A 14,157-nucleotide genomic window follows, 5' to 3' on the forward strand; every position below is an offset into this window, starting at 1 on the left:
CTGGGCGTGACCCCGGGCCGCCTCCGGGCGGGCGATGGGGCGCGGCGCCGCCTGTAGGGCTGTGTCTAGGTACTCCTGAGCAGCGTGTGCCTTGCTTCTGTGTTTCAAGCTGAAAGGTAGTTTCAGCGAGCACGTCTTCTCGGGACAGCTCTGACGTACCTATTTTATTTGTTTATTTATTTATTTATTAGCAGCAGGGGGATTAGCCCCGGGCCTCCACTCCCAGCCCTGCATAAGCGCTTATTTTGAAACGCTTCCTTAATAATCGCCGAGCCGCACGCAGGGCTCAGGCTCGCAGCCCCCACGCCGCCTCCCGAGCGCTGGGGCACGGCTGCAACCCCGCCTGCCCGGAGGGTCCGATCCACGGCCAGGAGCCCCTGGTGGGCCGTGGGGTTCAGGCGGGGCCGGGAGGGCGCTGTGCCTCACCCGGCCCCCGCAGGCCCACCCAGGGCTGAGGGCTTACACGAGGGTAGGGCCCCTCCAGCCCGGCGCGCAGCCCGGCCGAGCCCTCTCCCCGTCGCCCTTGGTGGCTCTTCCCTGCTGCCCGGCCAGCTCCTGGGGAAGAGGAAACAGGCGGCGGCGTCGGTGCTGCCCGCCCGCCGCCTCAGAGACCGGCCAGCCGCGGCAGGGAGCCCGATTCCCTAGGTTTTCTGAAGCCAGTGCTGGCCCCAGCCACTGCCCTCACCGCATTTCCTGAAAGCCTAAAGACAATAAACTCACCTTGCCTTGAATCACATTCTGCAAACCGCTGTTCACCTTCTGAATCTCTGCTAGTGGGGGGCCGCAGGGCTCTGAGTGCGAGTCCGTCAGGAAGTCCTGACGGGGAGTTGGAGGCTGACTCGGGGTGCAGCGCTGTGCGCTCCAGCAGCACAGGATGTGCCGCTCCCTGCCTGAGCCCTCAGCCCAGGCCTCCCAGGCAAGTGGGAGATCTGCCGCCCACCCACCCTGGCCCGCCGCCCTGGCCTGCCGGGGTGAGCCAGCCACACCCCCTGCGGCCAGGGAATGGAAAGGCGCTGACCAGGCAGCAACAGTGAGCACGGCCAATGCCTGCCTGCAGTCTGATGGCCCTGTGGTTAACTCTCCCCTCCCCAGAGGGCTCGCTTGTGCCCCACAAGGGCAGACCCTACCTCTCCAAGGGCCCCCAGACGCAGCTGCTGTCGCTGTGCCTCCCTCAGGCAGTCTTGGAACCAGGCCTGGCCACGCTGCAGCAGCTCTAGCCCCTGCCACAGGGCATCCTGCTGTCTCTCCAGGGCCTGCATTCTCTGCAGCTGGGCCCACGAGAAGGGGGGTGACTCTCAGTCTGATTCGCACCGCCCAGCCCTGGCCAGGGAGCTGGCTCTCCAAGGTCTGGTCGCCGACTACGGCCAGCCTGGCCCTCAGCCCAGCTGCGAGGCTGGGCCCGTGGGCTGAGCAGCGGAAGAGGGCTCCCTGAGACCTCGCCGGGCTGATACTCACCCAGAGGAAGAAGCTCTGGGCCCCGGGGTCTCTGCGGCTGCTCCGCAGCGGCAACAGCAGAACCGTGTAGGGAGCCCGGCCCAGGCGCGGCCCCTGCGGCCCTGCGCTGTCCATAGCGAGTGGAGGGTGGGTGGGGCACCCTGGTGGGCAGGGCTGGACCCTCCCTGCCTGCCCACAGCACTGAGACTGGGTGTCCTGGGCCCCTCCGTTGTCATCTGTTCCCAGGGCCTTTCTGAGTGGTTTGTTGTGATATCTTCAGGGTGCCATCAGAGTGCTCCCCCTGGGGTGTCACTTTTTCTTCGCCGTGTTGGGGGGTCAGAGTCTTACCTTGCCAGGCAAGCACTTGAGCCCCCGCCCATGCCATGGACTTGTGCTTGCTCTGTTTGGGGGTGGCCCACAAAAACATTAACTTTAGGGCCAGGGAGATGGCTCAGTGGAATAAGCGCTTCTCTGGCAAGCACAAGGGCCTAAATTCAATCCCCGGTTCCGGAAAAAAAAAAAAAAAAAAAAAAAAAAACTATCCAAAATTGACTCTTTATTCCCAATAATATTCCAAACTTTGGGTCTGAGGGGCTGGAGGCAGGGAGGAGGCAGAGGCTGGTCTCAGAGGACGGTGGCGGCAGCGGGCAGCACTTCCTGGCTCATGAAGGCACCCACGTCCAGGCTGGGGTCATCCAAGTCCAGCTCCAGAAACTTATCCACCAGCGCCTGGCACCTGGGTGGGGCGCAGTGAGATTCACGGGCGCATGAGGGAGAGGCTGGTGCGGGCATCGGGGGGCTGCGGGGCAGCGAGCACATGCGTACTTTGCCATTTGGTTCTCCTTGCGCAGCTCCTGGACAGGTTGGATGGGTTTTCCGCTGTGAATTAAGTCTGAAACCTGGAAACAGAAAGGAAGATGGGAGGGGAGGGGACATTGTGAAGGACACGGCGCCAGGGCCACAGATCCTGTGGGCCCAGCAGGCCAGGTGCCCAGGTGGTGGGGTGCGCGTCACCTCTTTGGCACGAGCTACGAGTCTGTCCGGAAGCCCCGCTTGGGTCGCCGTGTGGGAGGCGTGGCTGGCGCTGGCCACCCCTTCGCAAACCTGATAGAAGAAGACCAGGTCATCCCCGTCCTCACAGGTTTCCATCGTCTGGAAAGAACAGAAGGGCCGTGTGTCACCGCCTGCTGCGCTGGAGTCCTTGGCTGGCCCGCCTCTGGGAGACACTCCCCAGGGCTCAGGGCTGCCGGGTGTCCTCACCAGGTACTGCACCAGAGGCGCCTGCGGCAGCAGCTGCAGCTGCACCAGGCTGAGGAAGTTGGTGGCCACGAAGACGTGGGGGCATGCGGGCCCGCGCGCCAGCCAGTGTCGGATCACAGCGGCGAGGAGGGCGATGCCGTCCACCTGCGTGCAGCGAGGGAGAGCGCGTGTCCTCCCGACCCCTCTTCCTGCCCCCAGTGCTCACCACTGCCTCCCCTCACCGTGTTGGTGCCCTTGCCAAACTCGTCAATGAGGACCAGGGACTGCTCTGTGGCGCTGCTCACTGCTTTCGCCACCTGCTGGCGGGGAAGCGGGTCATTAGCCCCCGAGGCAGGCCACGGTCCTGCGAGTCCTTCGGTCACGAGGCACCGCCACGGTCCTTTCGCCGCCGACAGTGCCTCGCCGGGGGCAGGGACCGAAAGCTGTGGGCAGCGCAGCCTCGCCACTCTGGCTGCCCAGTGCCCGGCGCAGAGGGAGACCCGGGCTGAGCGCCGCCCCGCCCTTCCTCCCTGACCTGGTTGAGATCCAGCATGAAGGTGGAGAGGCCGAGAGAGACGGACTCGCAGCTGTGGATCCGGGTGAAGATGGCGTCCACCGCGCCCACGTCGGCCTGCTCCGCGGGCACGAAGCTGCCCACCAGGGCCATGAAGGTGATCAGGCCCACCTGCACGGGGGGAGGCGCACGTGGCCCTGGTGCGGGCTGGCCCGTGGGTGAGGGCAGGGTGCTGAGCAAAGAGCAACGGGACGTACAGGCTCACGGCCCACCGGGAACCCCGAGAAAGAGCCACCAGGACGCGCGCGGCTCCCGCGCACAACGGGACGCCTGAGGCGGAGAAGAGGGACCTGGGGCGGGCGGTGGAGAAGGCAGGGGAGGTGGAGGGCCAGGCGGAGAGCTCCTCTCACCTGCTTGAGGTAGATGCTCTTCCCGGAGGAGTTGGGGCCGGTGATGACCTTCACTTTCCCTTTGTCCCCGCCGCATTCTGCGGAGTTGGGCACGAAGGTGCGGGCGCACAGCTCCATCAGAGGGTGTCTGCAGGGGGACAGGCGTCTCCTGGCCTGTGCCCATGGGTCCAGAGGCAGGTGGCCTTTGGGACCTGTTCCCGTCGCCAGCTGCCTCTGCTCTCACCTGCCATTCTGGATTCGAACCCCACAGAGTCCAGGGCAGTAACGGGGCCTGCAGTAGCCATAGTCCCGGGCAGCGCTGGCGAGAGCCAGCAGGACGTCCAGGCGGGAGGCCAGGTCCAGCACCCGGCTCAGGCCGGCGGCCCGCGCCAGCACCTGGCACTGCAGCTGGTGCATCAGCAGGGTCTCCTGGTCTGGGGGTGGGAGGCCGAGCGGAGTCAGAGCCCCCAGAGTGACGGCGGCAGCAGATGGGGCCAGGGACTGCAGAGGGGAAGGCGGGGAACCAGAGGGAGAGCGGAGCGGCAAGGGGCGCCTGTGAGGGCCGCGCTCACCCCGGATCTCACAGTGCAGGTCCCCCAGCAGCGCATCCAGCTCCTTGGTCCGAGCACTTCGGTAATGCAGCTTTTCCTCTGAGAGAAACTGGGGACAGGCGTCCAAAGCTGCCTTCGCCAAGCAGGGTCCACTCCTTGCCCCTCGTGCCTTTTTCTTTTTCTTATTTTTCTTTTTGAGACAGGGCCTCACTATGCAATTCAGGCCGGCCTTGAACTCACTGTGTAGCCCAGGCTGGTCTTGAACTCACAACAATCCTCTTGCCTCAGCCTCCCGAGTGCTAAGATTACAGGCGTGCCTTTCTAATCCCACCTCTAGCTGCCTCTCAAGCCACGGGGTGAGCTCCCACGTGGGGTGCTGCCGGTGGGTGAGGCCTCCCCAGGCGGGGCCTTCTCAGCCCTGCAGAGGTCGGGATCTCACCATGAAGTCCAGCCCCTCGATCTCGAAGTCGCTGGCCTCCACCATAAAAGGCAGGCGCGGAACAGAAAGAAGGAAGCCGATCTAGGGGAGGAAAGGGGAAGACGGAGAGCGCCACCTGCAGGCCCTTCTCTGGAGGAAGGCGCCCCGAGCCGCCAGCGCTTCCCTGCGCCTCCCCCGGGAGGCCTGGCCACCGGCCGTGGGACCCCTCCACAGCTCTCCCTGGCTCAGAGCCCTGGTGGCTGGGCCGGGCACGGTGGTGCACGCCCGTGTGTCCAGCACTCGGGATGCTGAGGCAGGAGGTGGTTGCAAATTCCAGGCCAGCCTGAAAACTTTAGAAAGTAAAAACGACCCGCCACACCAGAGGGATGTAGAGGACGCTGCACGAAGGGATGCGCGAGTCCAGGTTCTCTAGCTCCGTGCGAGCAACTTCAGTGAGGAAGCTGGGGAGCCCCGCAAGCCGCCGTTTCTCTAGGAGGGAGGGAGACGCGGTATCAGCCGTGAGGTCCCTCCTAGCTGCCAGGAGCTTCCCAGCTGGACGTGGTACCAGGCAGGCTTGGGTTTGGGGGCCCCCAGGCTCTTCTGGCCCCTAACTCACTCTCATCAATTTCCGCATCAATGTTGGGGAGCACGGTGAAGCGGTTCTCAGCAAGGCTGCCCTCAAAGTCCACCTGGGGAGACAGGGCGGACCTAGTTCTGCAGCCCTCTGGCCTGCGGCCGGCTCTCCTGGGGACCTGGTTCCTCCCGCAGCTCTGCCTTAACCCTAACCTTCCAGAAAGTTCTGGTGTTCTGCCACCTCTGCTCACCATCCCATTGTTTTTCTTTTTTGTTTGGAAACAGGTTTTTTCCTATGTTATCCATAGCTGGCCAACTCTCTGTGTAGCCCAGGCTGGCCTCGAACTTGTGATCCTCCTGCCTCAGCCTCCCAAATGTTGGGATTATAGCATGCATACATCACCATGCCAGGCCATCATCCCTTTGGGATTGAACTCAGGCCCTTGCGCTTGCCAGGGAAGCACTTACTGCACTGAGCCATCTCCCCGGCCAATCATCCCATTCTTGAGTCTGCTGTGTGCTTCCACCCACCCACCCTACCCCTGGCCATGTCCTTCTCTGCTCTCCAACCTCAGGGTCTCCCTCCCACTCACCACCTTCCCAATGAGGCAGGCGATGTGGTGCAGGTCGTCGGAGAACTCCCAGGCAATGTCCCGGAAGAGCTGGATGGACTGTGGCAGGGAGCGGCAGGCGTCTCTCAGGCCCAGCGCACTGTACACGGTCTGCAGCCATGGAGCAGAGGGGAGGGACAGCGCGTGAACGAAGACCAGTAAGGGAGCGGTCACAACGACAGAGACAATCTCAAAGAAACAGCAGGAGAGTAAGCTGCATTTGGAGAACTCTCCAGGGACTGTCCTAAGGCTTCAAGGACAATGACAACAAAGTCCCTGTCCCAGATGGGTGCAAGGTCTAGTAAGGACAGAAGCACATGCTTCTGTGATTTAAAAAGATGCTCATGGATGGTTTTTTGTTTTTGTTTTTGTTTTTGTTTTTGTTTCAGAACCAGGGATTGAGCTCAGGCTCTCGCCACTTGCCAGGGAAGCACTTATTCTACTGAGCCATCTCCCCAGCCCAAGATTTTTTTTTTAAATATTTATTTTTATTTATTACATTTATTTATTGTGTGTGTGTGTGGCCAGCTCAGCCCACCAGGGGGCGGGGCTGGCTGGCATGTGGTGCTGGGGATCGAACCCGTGGTCCCTGCCCTGTGCTTTGCCAAGCTTGTTTCAAGTAGGTGCTTTAGACCACTGAGCCATCTCTCCAGCCCAAGATTTTTTTTTTTTTTTAAACTGGAGAATGAACCCCAGGTTATCCTCAGCTCTTTCTGTTTTTATTACTTTGAGACACGTTCTTGCTAAGTTGCCCAGGCTGAGATTGAACTTGCAATCTTCCTGCCTCAGCCTCCCAGAGTGCTGGAATTATATGTATGTGCCACCATGCCTCGCGGGTAGGCCCCTCAATAGAGCTTTGTTAGGAATTCCCCTAAGAGGGCTGGAGTGTCGTGGGTCAGTGGTGGGGCATTTGCCCAGCATGCCTGAGGTCCTGGATTCCATCCCAAGTACTGAGAAACATAAAGGAAGAAAAGAAAGCAGAGGAGAGGGCAGAAAGAAAGAGGGAGAGAGAGAGAACGAAAGGAAGGATGAAAGATATGGGAGTCTGACCCAAAGGGAAAAGAGAAATAGAGATGAAAGCAGGAAAAGAGTAAACGAGGGGCTGGGGATATGGCTCAGCAGCATAAGGGCCTGTGTGGCAAGCGCAAGGTCCCAAATTCAATCCTCAGTACTGCAAAAAAAAAAAAAAAAAAAAGCGGGGACAACAGCAGGAAGAGGGGAAGCAAGGGAGTCCTTGAAGAAAGCCCCAGGGCCAGGGTCAGTGACGTGCGTGAGGGGGTGATCCGACCCCAGACTCTGGAGTAGGGGACATATAAAGTATATAAATCAAAAGCTTTATAATCTAGCCATGGAGACAAACAGGCAGCAAAACCAACAACTAGCCCTGTATGAAAGGTTAACCAAGTTGTAGAAATCACTAAATGACTAAGGAAGTTCAGAGAATACTGTGGCCTAAAATATTCTAGAAGTCTTTTCTAAGAAAACTCTGGGGAAGGAGCCAGGGAGGTAGCTCAATAGAATAAGTGCTTGCCTGGCAAGCACAGGGTCCTGAGTTCAATCCCTGGTTCCAGAAAAAAAAAAAGAAAGAAAACTCTGGGGGTGGGGGGGCCACTGTGGACAGTGGCAGAGTGCTTGCCTGGCACGAGTGAGGCCAGGAGAAAACAAAAGAAGTAGAGGATGAGTCTTGAATAACGTTTCAGAAGGGAGGGAGCGCGCTGCGTGACAGCGCAGAGGGGCTGACAGTGCGTGCCAGGAACTGTTCTAGCCTTTCACACATGTTAAGCTCATTCACCCCTCAACATAATCCTATGAGCAGCCTGAGGCACACAGAGGTGACACTGTCCTCAAGGTCTCAGGTGAGAGAGCTGAGAGATGAGAGCGCTGGCATTCAGGTAGCTTATTTGTGTTTTGGTACTAGGGATCGAGCTCAGGACCTTGTGCTTGCCGGGCAGGCGCTTGCAGTGCTGAGCTACGTCCCCACCACGTACCGAACAGGAGCACAGCGCAGTTTCCCAGACAGCGTGGGGCAGAGCCTGATGGCCGCTGAAACGGGCTAAGTGTCAAGCAGCACTGGGAGGGGAATACAGTCAGACATCTTGCTCATATTTTTTCAAAAACTTTAAACTACTTATGGACTAAGTAAAGATATAGCAGAGAATGAAAATCAGATTTCTCCTTGTCAGAGAAGTTATAAACAGAAAAAAAGGGGCCGGGGAGATAGCTCAGTGGAATAAGTGCTTGCCTGGCAAATGCAGGGGCCTAAGTTCAATCCCCGGTTCTGCAAAAGAAAAATAAAAGAAAAGAAAGAAAAAGCAAACGTCTACCGTGAACCCTGTGGCCCTAGGCTGATTAGCGATCTCACAGTGAGCTCCCAGGCAGTGCTACGGAGAGATACGGTGGTACACGCACGGGCACTTCCTGTGGGTGCCTGCGGGGAAGGCCAGAAGTCACTTCAGCGGTGGCATTAATCAGCCAACATTCAAGTCTTGGGTTCCCTAAAGGCGTCTAAAGGTCCAAGAAAAACAGCCAAATTGAAGGCTAGTATGAGGAAGGAAATGAAACAGATCTGAGCGGAAAGTAATGCAGTTGAGACTGAAGACTCCGCAATCTGTGGAAAGCGGGTTCTTAGAAGAATAAAAGCCCCTAGCCAGTCTTCCCAGAAAAGGGCCACCCCATTTGGGACCCCTCCTGGAAATTTAGGAGTTATTGTCCTTGTTCTTTTTCCAATAAAACTTTTCTAATGTAAAAAAAAGTCCAAATGGATGCAGTTAGTAGTGAAAAAGACTAAATTACAACAAACACCACCAGAATCCAGAAGATCAGCAACTGCTACAAAAATCTGTACTTTGGAGAATTCAGGAAAAAAAAAAAAAAGGATAGGTTCCTAGATATGAATGAGTTATTAAGACTTACCCAGAAAGATACAAAAATTCCAAATAACTCAGTAACAAGCAATAAAATTCCAGTAGTAGTGAAAAGCCTACCAAGTCTAAGGACCTGATAAATTCACCACTGAATTCTGCAAGAACTTCAGAGAAAATCAGACACCTCTGGAACTAATTTATTTGCCCCTCCCTCCTCCTCTCTCTTTTGTCTCTCTTGAGATTGGGGCTCACCGTGTAGTTCAGGCTGGTCTGAACTCCATGTGGCCCACACTAGCCTGGAGCTCACAGCAGTCCTCCTGCCTCAGCCTCTCAGGTGCTGGGACTACGGATGTGCACCTCCACATCCTGCCAAGCTGTTCAATGGGTTTGTCAGGGAGGCCTATTTTCCCAAAGTCATTCCTGGAAGCTACCATTACCCTGATTCCAAAACCAGAGAAGGATCCAAACCAAAAGACTGGTCAATCTTGGGGGCTGGTGAGATGGCTCAGTGGTCTGAAGCACCTACTTAGAACAAGCTTAGCAAAGCACAGGGACCCCGGTTCAATCCCCCAGCACCACATGCCAGCCAGCCCCGCCCCCTGGTGGGCTGAGCTGGCCACACACACACACACACATACACACACACACACAAATAAAAAAATTTTAAAAAAAGATTGGTCAATCTTTATAATAAATTTCTATAATATTTACAGGTCAATCACTATAATAAATATAGAAAAATTCTCAACAAGATTGTAAGGGTTGGGCTGGCCAGATAGCTCAGTGGATTAAAGCACCTGCCTAGGCAGATACCCGGATGCAGTGCTGGCCCAGGCCCTGCCCCTGGGGCACACTGAGAGGAAGCACGAGACTGGGTGTGGCAGTACATGCCAGTAACCCAATGCTTGGGAGGCTGAAAACAGGATCACTGAGTCGATCTGTGTAAAGAGACCTTGTAGACCCTGTACTAAATACAAAAAATAAAATAAGATTGTAAGCATTGATACAGCATGTCTTCTTGGGAAGTTTAGAAGTTTTAAAACTCAGCTGGGAGCCAGGGTCCTCACTTTTAAACATCCTCATCCTGGACAAGAGGGGGGCAGGGAGATGGTGTGAGTGCTGCACAGCCCTGGCTGGGGACAGCCTGCCTACAATAGGGACAGCAAGAGGCTCTCTGTCCCTCCTTGTGCTCTTGCTGCTTTTGCTGTCCTCTGTGACCTTGAGCTATGGGCCCTGTGCCAGGCCACCCCACGTTGGAGCCAGCTGATTATGGACTGAAACCTTCACAGACTGAGCTAACTAAACCTCCCCTTCCTCAATTTTGGATGGTGGGTCTTCGGCATCAATCATCCAAAAGGTCATGGATCGTGACCAAGCAGGCTCCATGCCAGGGTTGCAGGCAGAGTTCAGCACACACAGATCAATGTAATACAGCACATAAAGTAAGCATAAAAGTGACATCTCCTGGGGATGGAGCAAACCCTGACAAAACTCAACACCCATTCATGATTTTAAAAAAAATTTAAAGAAGGGGCCGGGGAGATGGCTCAGTAGGATAAGCACTTGACTGGCAAACGGAAGGATCTGAGTTCAATCCCCGGTTCTGGAAAAAAAAAAAATTAAAGAAAATAGATATGCAAGTATACAAGGATCCTACCAACCTGATAAAACTCATTTATGACAACCTACTGCCAAAGTCATATTAAGTGGGAAAAAACAAGTCATTTACTCTGAAATCAATTACAGAGGTGCTGGGGATATAGCTCAGTGGTAGAGCACTTTTCTAGCACACACAAGGCCTGAGATCAATCCTTGGTACCAGACACACGCAGACACACACACACACACACACACACACACACACACACACACCCCAGTTACAGCTGGGCACAGTGGTGCACACCTTTAATCTCAGCACTTGGGAGGCTGAGGCAGAAGGATTGCTTGGAGTTCAAGGCCAGCCTGGACTACGAAGTTTGTTCAAGGCCAGCCTGAACTGCAGAGTAAAACCCTGTCTCAAAAAGACAAAAACAATAAATTCTGTAACATAAGGATGTCTACTGTCGCCATTCCTGGTCAATACAGTATTTGAAACATTAGCCAGAGTAAGCAGGCATGAGAAAGAAATACAAAGGATATGGATAGAGAAGGGAGAAGTCAAGCTATTATTTTTTTTACATATATGATTTTCTACATAAAAGATCCAAGGAGATAGCTTAGCAGTCTAAGCACCTGCTTGGCAAGTGCAAGGACCTGGGTTTGAGCCCAGGTGTCACATGCTGTGAGACCCTGTACCAAGTAAATAAATCTTTCCAAAAAACCCCAAAAATCAGTAGCATTTGTGCACGCTAGTAAAGAAGTCTCTGAGGAAAATATCATTCACAATACATCAGGAAAATTTAAATATTAAGGAATTAACCAAAGAAGTACACACTAGGCAAGCACTATACCACTGAACCATACCTCTGGCTCCATTATTCTTTTTTTTGGCAGAACCGGGGATTGAACTCAGGCCCTTGCGCTTGCCAGGGAAGTGCTTATTCTACTGAGCCATCTCCCTGGCCCTTCCATTTTTCTTTTTAAAAATAATTTTTGAAGTACTTAGCAAAGTGAAGGTGGGGTGGAGGACTAAAAATATTTATTATTTGAAAATAATCCAAGAAGGGGGAAGTGGGAGGATACAGATGCAACACAACTGGTGGGATCACAGTACTGGAGCTGCGTGGTGGGCACGAGGAAGCCAGCCTGTTCTTTAAATACTTTCGACATGGGCCTGGTGAGATGGCTCAGTGGTCTAAAGCACCTACTTAGAACAAGCTAAGCTAAGCAAAACACAGGGACCGCAGTTCAATCCCCCAGCACCACATACCAGCCAGCCCTGCCCCCTGGTGGGCTGAGCTGGACACACACACACACACAAAATAAATAAATAAAAAAAAAATAAAAAAAAAAAAAAGAACAACAAAAAAAAAGATTTAAATACTTTCGACATTTGCCACAATATGATGGTTTTTTTAAGTGATGGGTTAAGGTTGGACACAGTGAGCTGCTCAGGGGCATAAGTGCCTGCATGGCACGCTCAAGGGTCTGAGTTTGATCCCTGGTACCCCCCCAAAAATTTTTTTTTTTTTTAAATAAAAGGTTGGACAGACTGACCAAAGAAAGTCCCAAACACTAAAGGACTTAATTTAGGCCTCTGAGAATCAAGAGGGGAGTGCTTACCTTGTAGAGAACCTGCCAGTCGCTGACCTTGGTGTGGGACAACTTCATGCGTTTCAGAATCAGCTGTAGCGAGACGGGGACAGTCGCTGTTTCCTAGCCTCTGCCTGAGTGCCCCTCAACACACCTAGAGCCACATATTGGCCCTCAACTTCCTGTCCCTGTGCCCTGGGCTTACGGGCACATTCTTGATGTGACTCAGGAGCCGATGCAGCATCTGAGCTGTGTCCAGATTCTGGGGCAGCAGAAAAAACTGAATGACGTCCAGGCGGGCATTGAGCTCCCCCAGGTCCTGCGTGGGACGCGTAAACCACAGCCTGGAAGGGGGGGCAGGAAGTTACATCTGCGCTCACTATTGCCTCAACTGCCCCTTGCCAAGATGCTCGACGCCCTGAGAAGTGTGGCCGTCAGTACGTGTGACGTGCGCCACAGCAGTGTCCTGTGAGTGTGGGCATTTATGCCTCTACAGAACACTGCTGGCTGCAAGCGTGAGCATGTGCGTGTGGTTCTGATGGATGACAGCATGTGTCACTCCCCGTGGCCATGTGGTGGAGCCTGTCAATATTTAAGAGGCAGTCAGTGTGCTGAGGTATTTGTGTGCCAACACTAGCGCTCGCTGGGGCACAGCAGGGGACGGTGAGCCGGCACCCTCCCCTCACCACCACGCTGCTGGCCACAGGATGCCGGCCCCCGCTCCAGGACAGGATGACCTGCTGGTCCTGTTCACAGTACCCAGGCACTGTCCCATGTAGAGATCAGAAAACAGAGGCTGGAGCCTGGGCCCTGCCTGATTCACTTTGGGCTCCTGTTGATCAGTGAGCCCAGAGCCCGGGCTGAACCATAAGCCACAACGCTGTCCACACTCTCAGGCGCAAGTCTGAACTCAGCTCTCAGAGTATCTCTGGGAAGCAGCCATTTGTTTTTCTGTGTTTTTCCTGTGAGGAAGTAACAGTCCCAAACGGTCCCATGTGGAATAAGGCTGCAATTCATAGTACTGCTGATCTCGGCAAAGAAGACAGCGTCAGCAGGGGCACCGTCAGCAGGAATAATTATTCTGGATTTATTTTTCTTAGAACTAGAGATTAAACCCAAGGCCATCATGTTGCGCTAATGTCCCCAGCCCTTTCCTTTCCCTTTCTTTTCTTTGCGGGGGAGAGGGGTACTAGGGATCAAACTCAGGACCTTGTGCTTGCTAGGCAGACACTTAATGCCACTGAGCTATCTCCTCGGCCCCCTATTCTTATTTTGAGACAAGGTCTCACTGAATTGCCCAGAGCTCAAATGCAACCCTGCAGGGTGTAATGGTGCACACCTGTAACCCCAGCACTCTGAGAGGCTGAGGCAGGAGGGTCATTGAGTGTGAGGCCAACCTGGGTTACATAGTGAATTCAAGACCAGCCTCAGGGCCAGGGAGATGGCTCAGTAGAATAAGTGCTTGCCTGGCAAATGCAATGGCCTGAGTTCAATCCCCGGTTCTGCCAAAAAAAAAAAAAAAAAAAGTTTAAAAAAGAAATAAAAAAAAAAAAAAAAAAAGACCAACCAGCCTTAACTTACACAGGGAGACCTGTTTCAAGCAAACAAAAGTCCTTGTAATCTTCCTTCCTTAGCCTCCCAGAACCTGAAGTACAGAACTCTTCCCCCTAGTGCTATAGAAAGAACGCAAGGCCGACACGTGCTGGGCAAGCGCGCCTACCACTGTGCCAGCAGTCTGCAGTCTTTTTCGGGTTTTGTTTGTTTTTTTTTTAAATTAACTTCCAATTGTCTTACAGCCTACTGCTAATGCAGGATGCCAGCCTCTCCGAGGGCCTTACTCTCAAATTGACGAGAAGCTGTTATTCCTGTTCTTATTACTACTTTGGTTGCAGAGGTATTTTCTAATAACTTAAAAGAATTATACAGAAATAAATGTCTCATCTATGTTTGTCTAATTGTGGGTATCCCTGTGGTTATGAAGAGTATAAGAACTAAGTTTTTTGTGTTTTTTTTTTTTAATTTATTTTATTTATTTATGTATGTGGCCAGCTCAGCCCACCAGAGGGCGGGACAGGCTGGCGTGTGGTGCTGGGGATTGAACCGCCATCCCTGTGCTTTGCTAAGCTTGTTCTAAGTAGGTGCCCTAGACCACTGAGCCATCTCACCAGCCCCAAGAACTAAGTTTTTTGTTTGTTTGTTTGTTTGTGGATGGCTGGGCCCACCCTGAGGGCAGGGCTGGTGCGGCATGTGTGAGGCGGGGATTGAACCTCCTCCCTGCGCCTATCTATGCAGGCACTTTAGACTGCTCAGCTATCTCGTCAGCCCAAAACTAAGAATTTAAACCCATAGATTTATTTATTTATTTATTTTTT

The 14,157-nt window shown here is 54.0% G+C and overlaps 2 protein-coding genes across 9 annotated transcripts in view; both read right to left on the minus strand.

The window, feature by feature from the left end:
• Positions 1-369: 369 nt before the first annotated feature.
• Positions 370-1,576, minus strand: Sapcd1 (suppressor APC domain containing 1). Its single transcript, XM_004624483.2, has 4 exons — positions 1,456-1,576; positions 1,128-1,268; positions 721-816; positions 370-555 (listed from the first exon to the last, which is right to left on the minus strand). The coding sequence occupies exons 1-4, from the start codon at positions 1,567-1,569 to the stop codon at positions 460-462; spliced, it is 447 nt and encodes a 148-aa protein (XP_004624540.1). The 5' UTR covers positions 1,570-1,576; the 3' UTR covers positions 370-459.
• Positions 1,577-2,037: 461 nt separating this feature from the next.
• The window catches only part of Msh5 (mutS homolog 5), a 33,229-nt gene continuing 21,109 nt past the window's right edge, over positions 2,038-14,157 (minus strand). For 7 of the 8 annotated variants that reach the window (XM_023721590.1, XM_023721611.1, XM_023721600.1 and 4 more), the window contains 14 exons: positions 11,991-12,129; positions 11,816-11,878; positions 5,712-5,840; positions 5,162-5,234; positions 4,925-5,034; positions 4,567-4,647; positions 3,821-4,236; positions 3,598-3,724; positions 3,209-3,358; positions 2,916-2,990; positions 2,695-2,838; positions 2,449-2,586; positions 2,260-2,333; positions 2,046-2,170 (listed from right to left, as the gene is read on the minus strand). In XM_023721590.1, the coding sequence (XP_023577358.1) occupies positions 2,059-2,170; positions 2,260-2,333; positions 2,449-2,586; positions 2,695-2,838; positions 2,916-2,990; positions 3,209-3,358; positions 3,598-3,724; positions 3,821-4,236; positions 4,567-4,647; positions 4,925-5,034; positions 5,162-5,234; positions 5,712-5,840; positions 11,816-11,878; positions 11,991-12,129 (1,831 nt within the window). In that variant the 3' untranslated portion in view covers positions 2,046-2,058. Of the gene's footprint in view, positions 2,171-2,259; positions 2,334-2,448; positions 2,587-2,694; positions 2,839-2,915; positions 2,991-3,208; positions 3,359-3,597; positions 3,725-3,820; positions 4,237-4,566; positions 4,648-4,924; positions 5,035-5,161; positions 5,235-5,711; positions 5,841-11,815; positions 11,879-11,990; positions 12,130-14,157 lie in introns of all 8 variants that reach the window. The other variant, XM_004624300.2, reaches the window with a different exon arrangement.

The sequence above is a fragment of the Octodon degus genome, unplaced genomic scaffold, assembly GCF_000260255.1.
Source record: "Octodon degus isolate 3935 unplaced genomic scaffold, OctDeg1.0 scaffold00005, whole genome shotgun sequence".
Lineage (NCBI taxonomy): Eukaryota > Metazoa > Chordata > Mammalia > Rodentia > Octodontidae > Octodon > Octodon degus.

Coding starts and splice junctions, on each gene's coding strand:
- Sapcd1 (XM_004624483.2), bottom strand. CDS start 1,569: ATGGACAGCGCAGGGCCGCAGGGGCCGCGCCTGGGCCGGGCTCCCTAC. Junction 1,269..1,455: donor CCCAGAGCTTCTTCCTCTGG/GTGAGTATCAGC, acceptor TCGTGGGCCCAG/CTGCAGAGAATGCAGGCCCT. Junction 817..1,127: donor GTCTGGGGGCCCTTGGAGAG/GTAGGGTCTGCC, acceptor ACTCCCCGTCAG/GACTTCCTGACGGACTCGCA.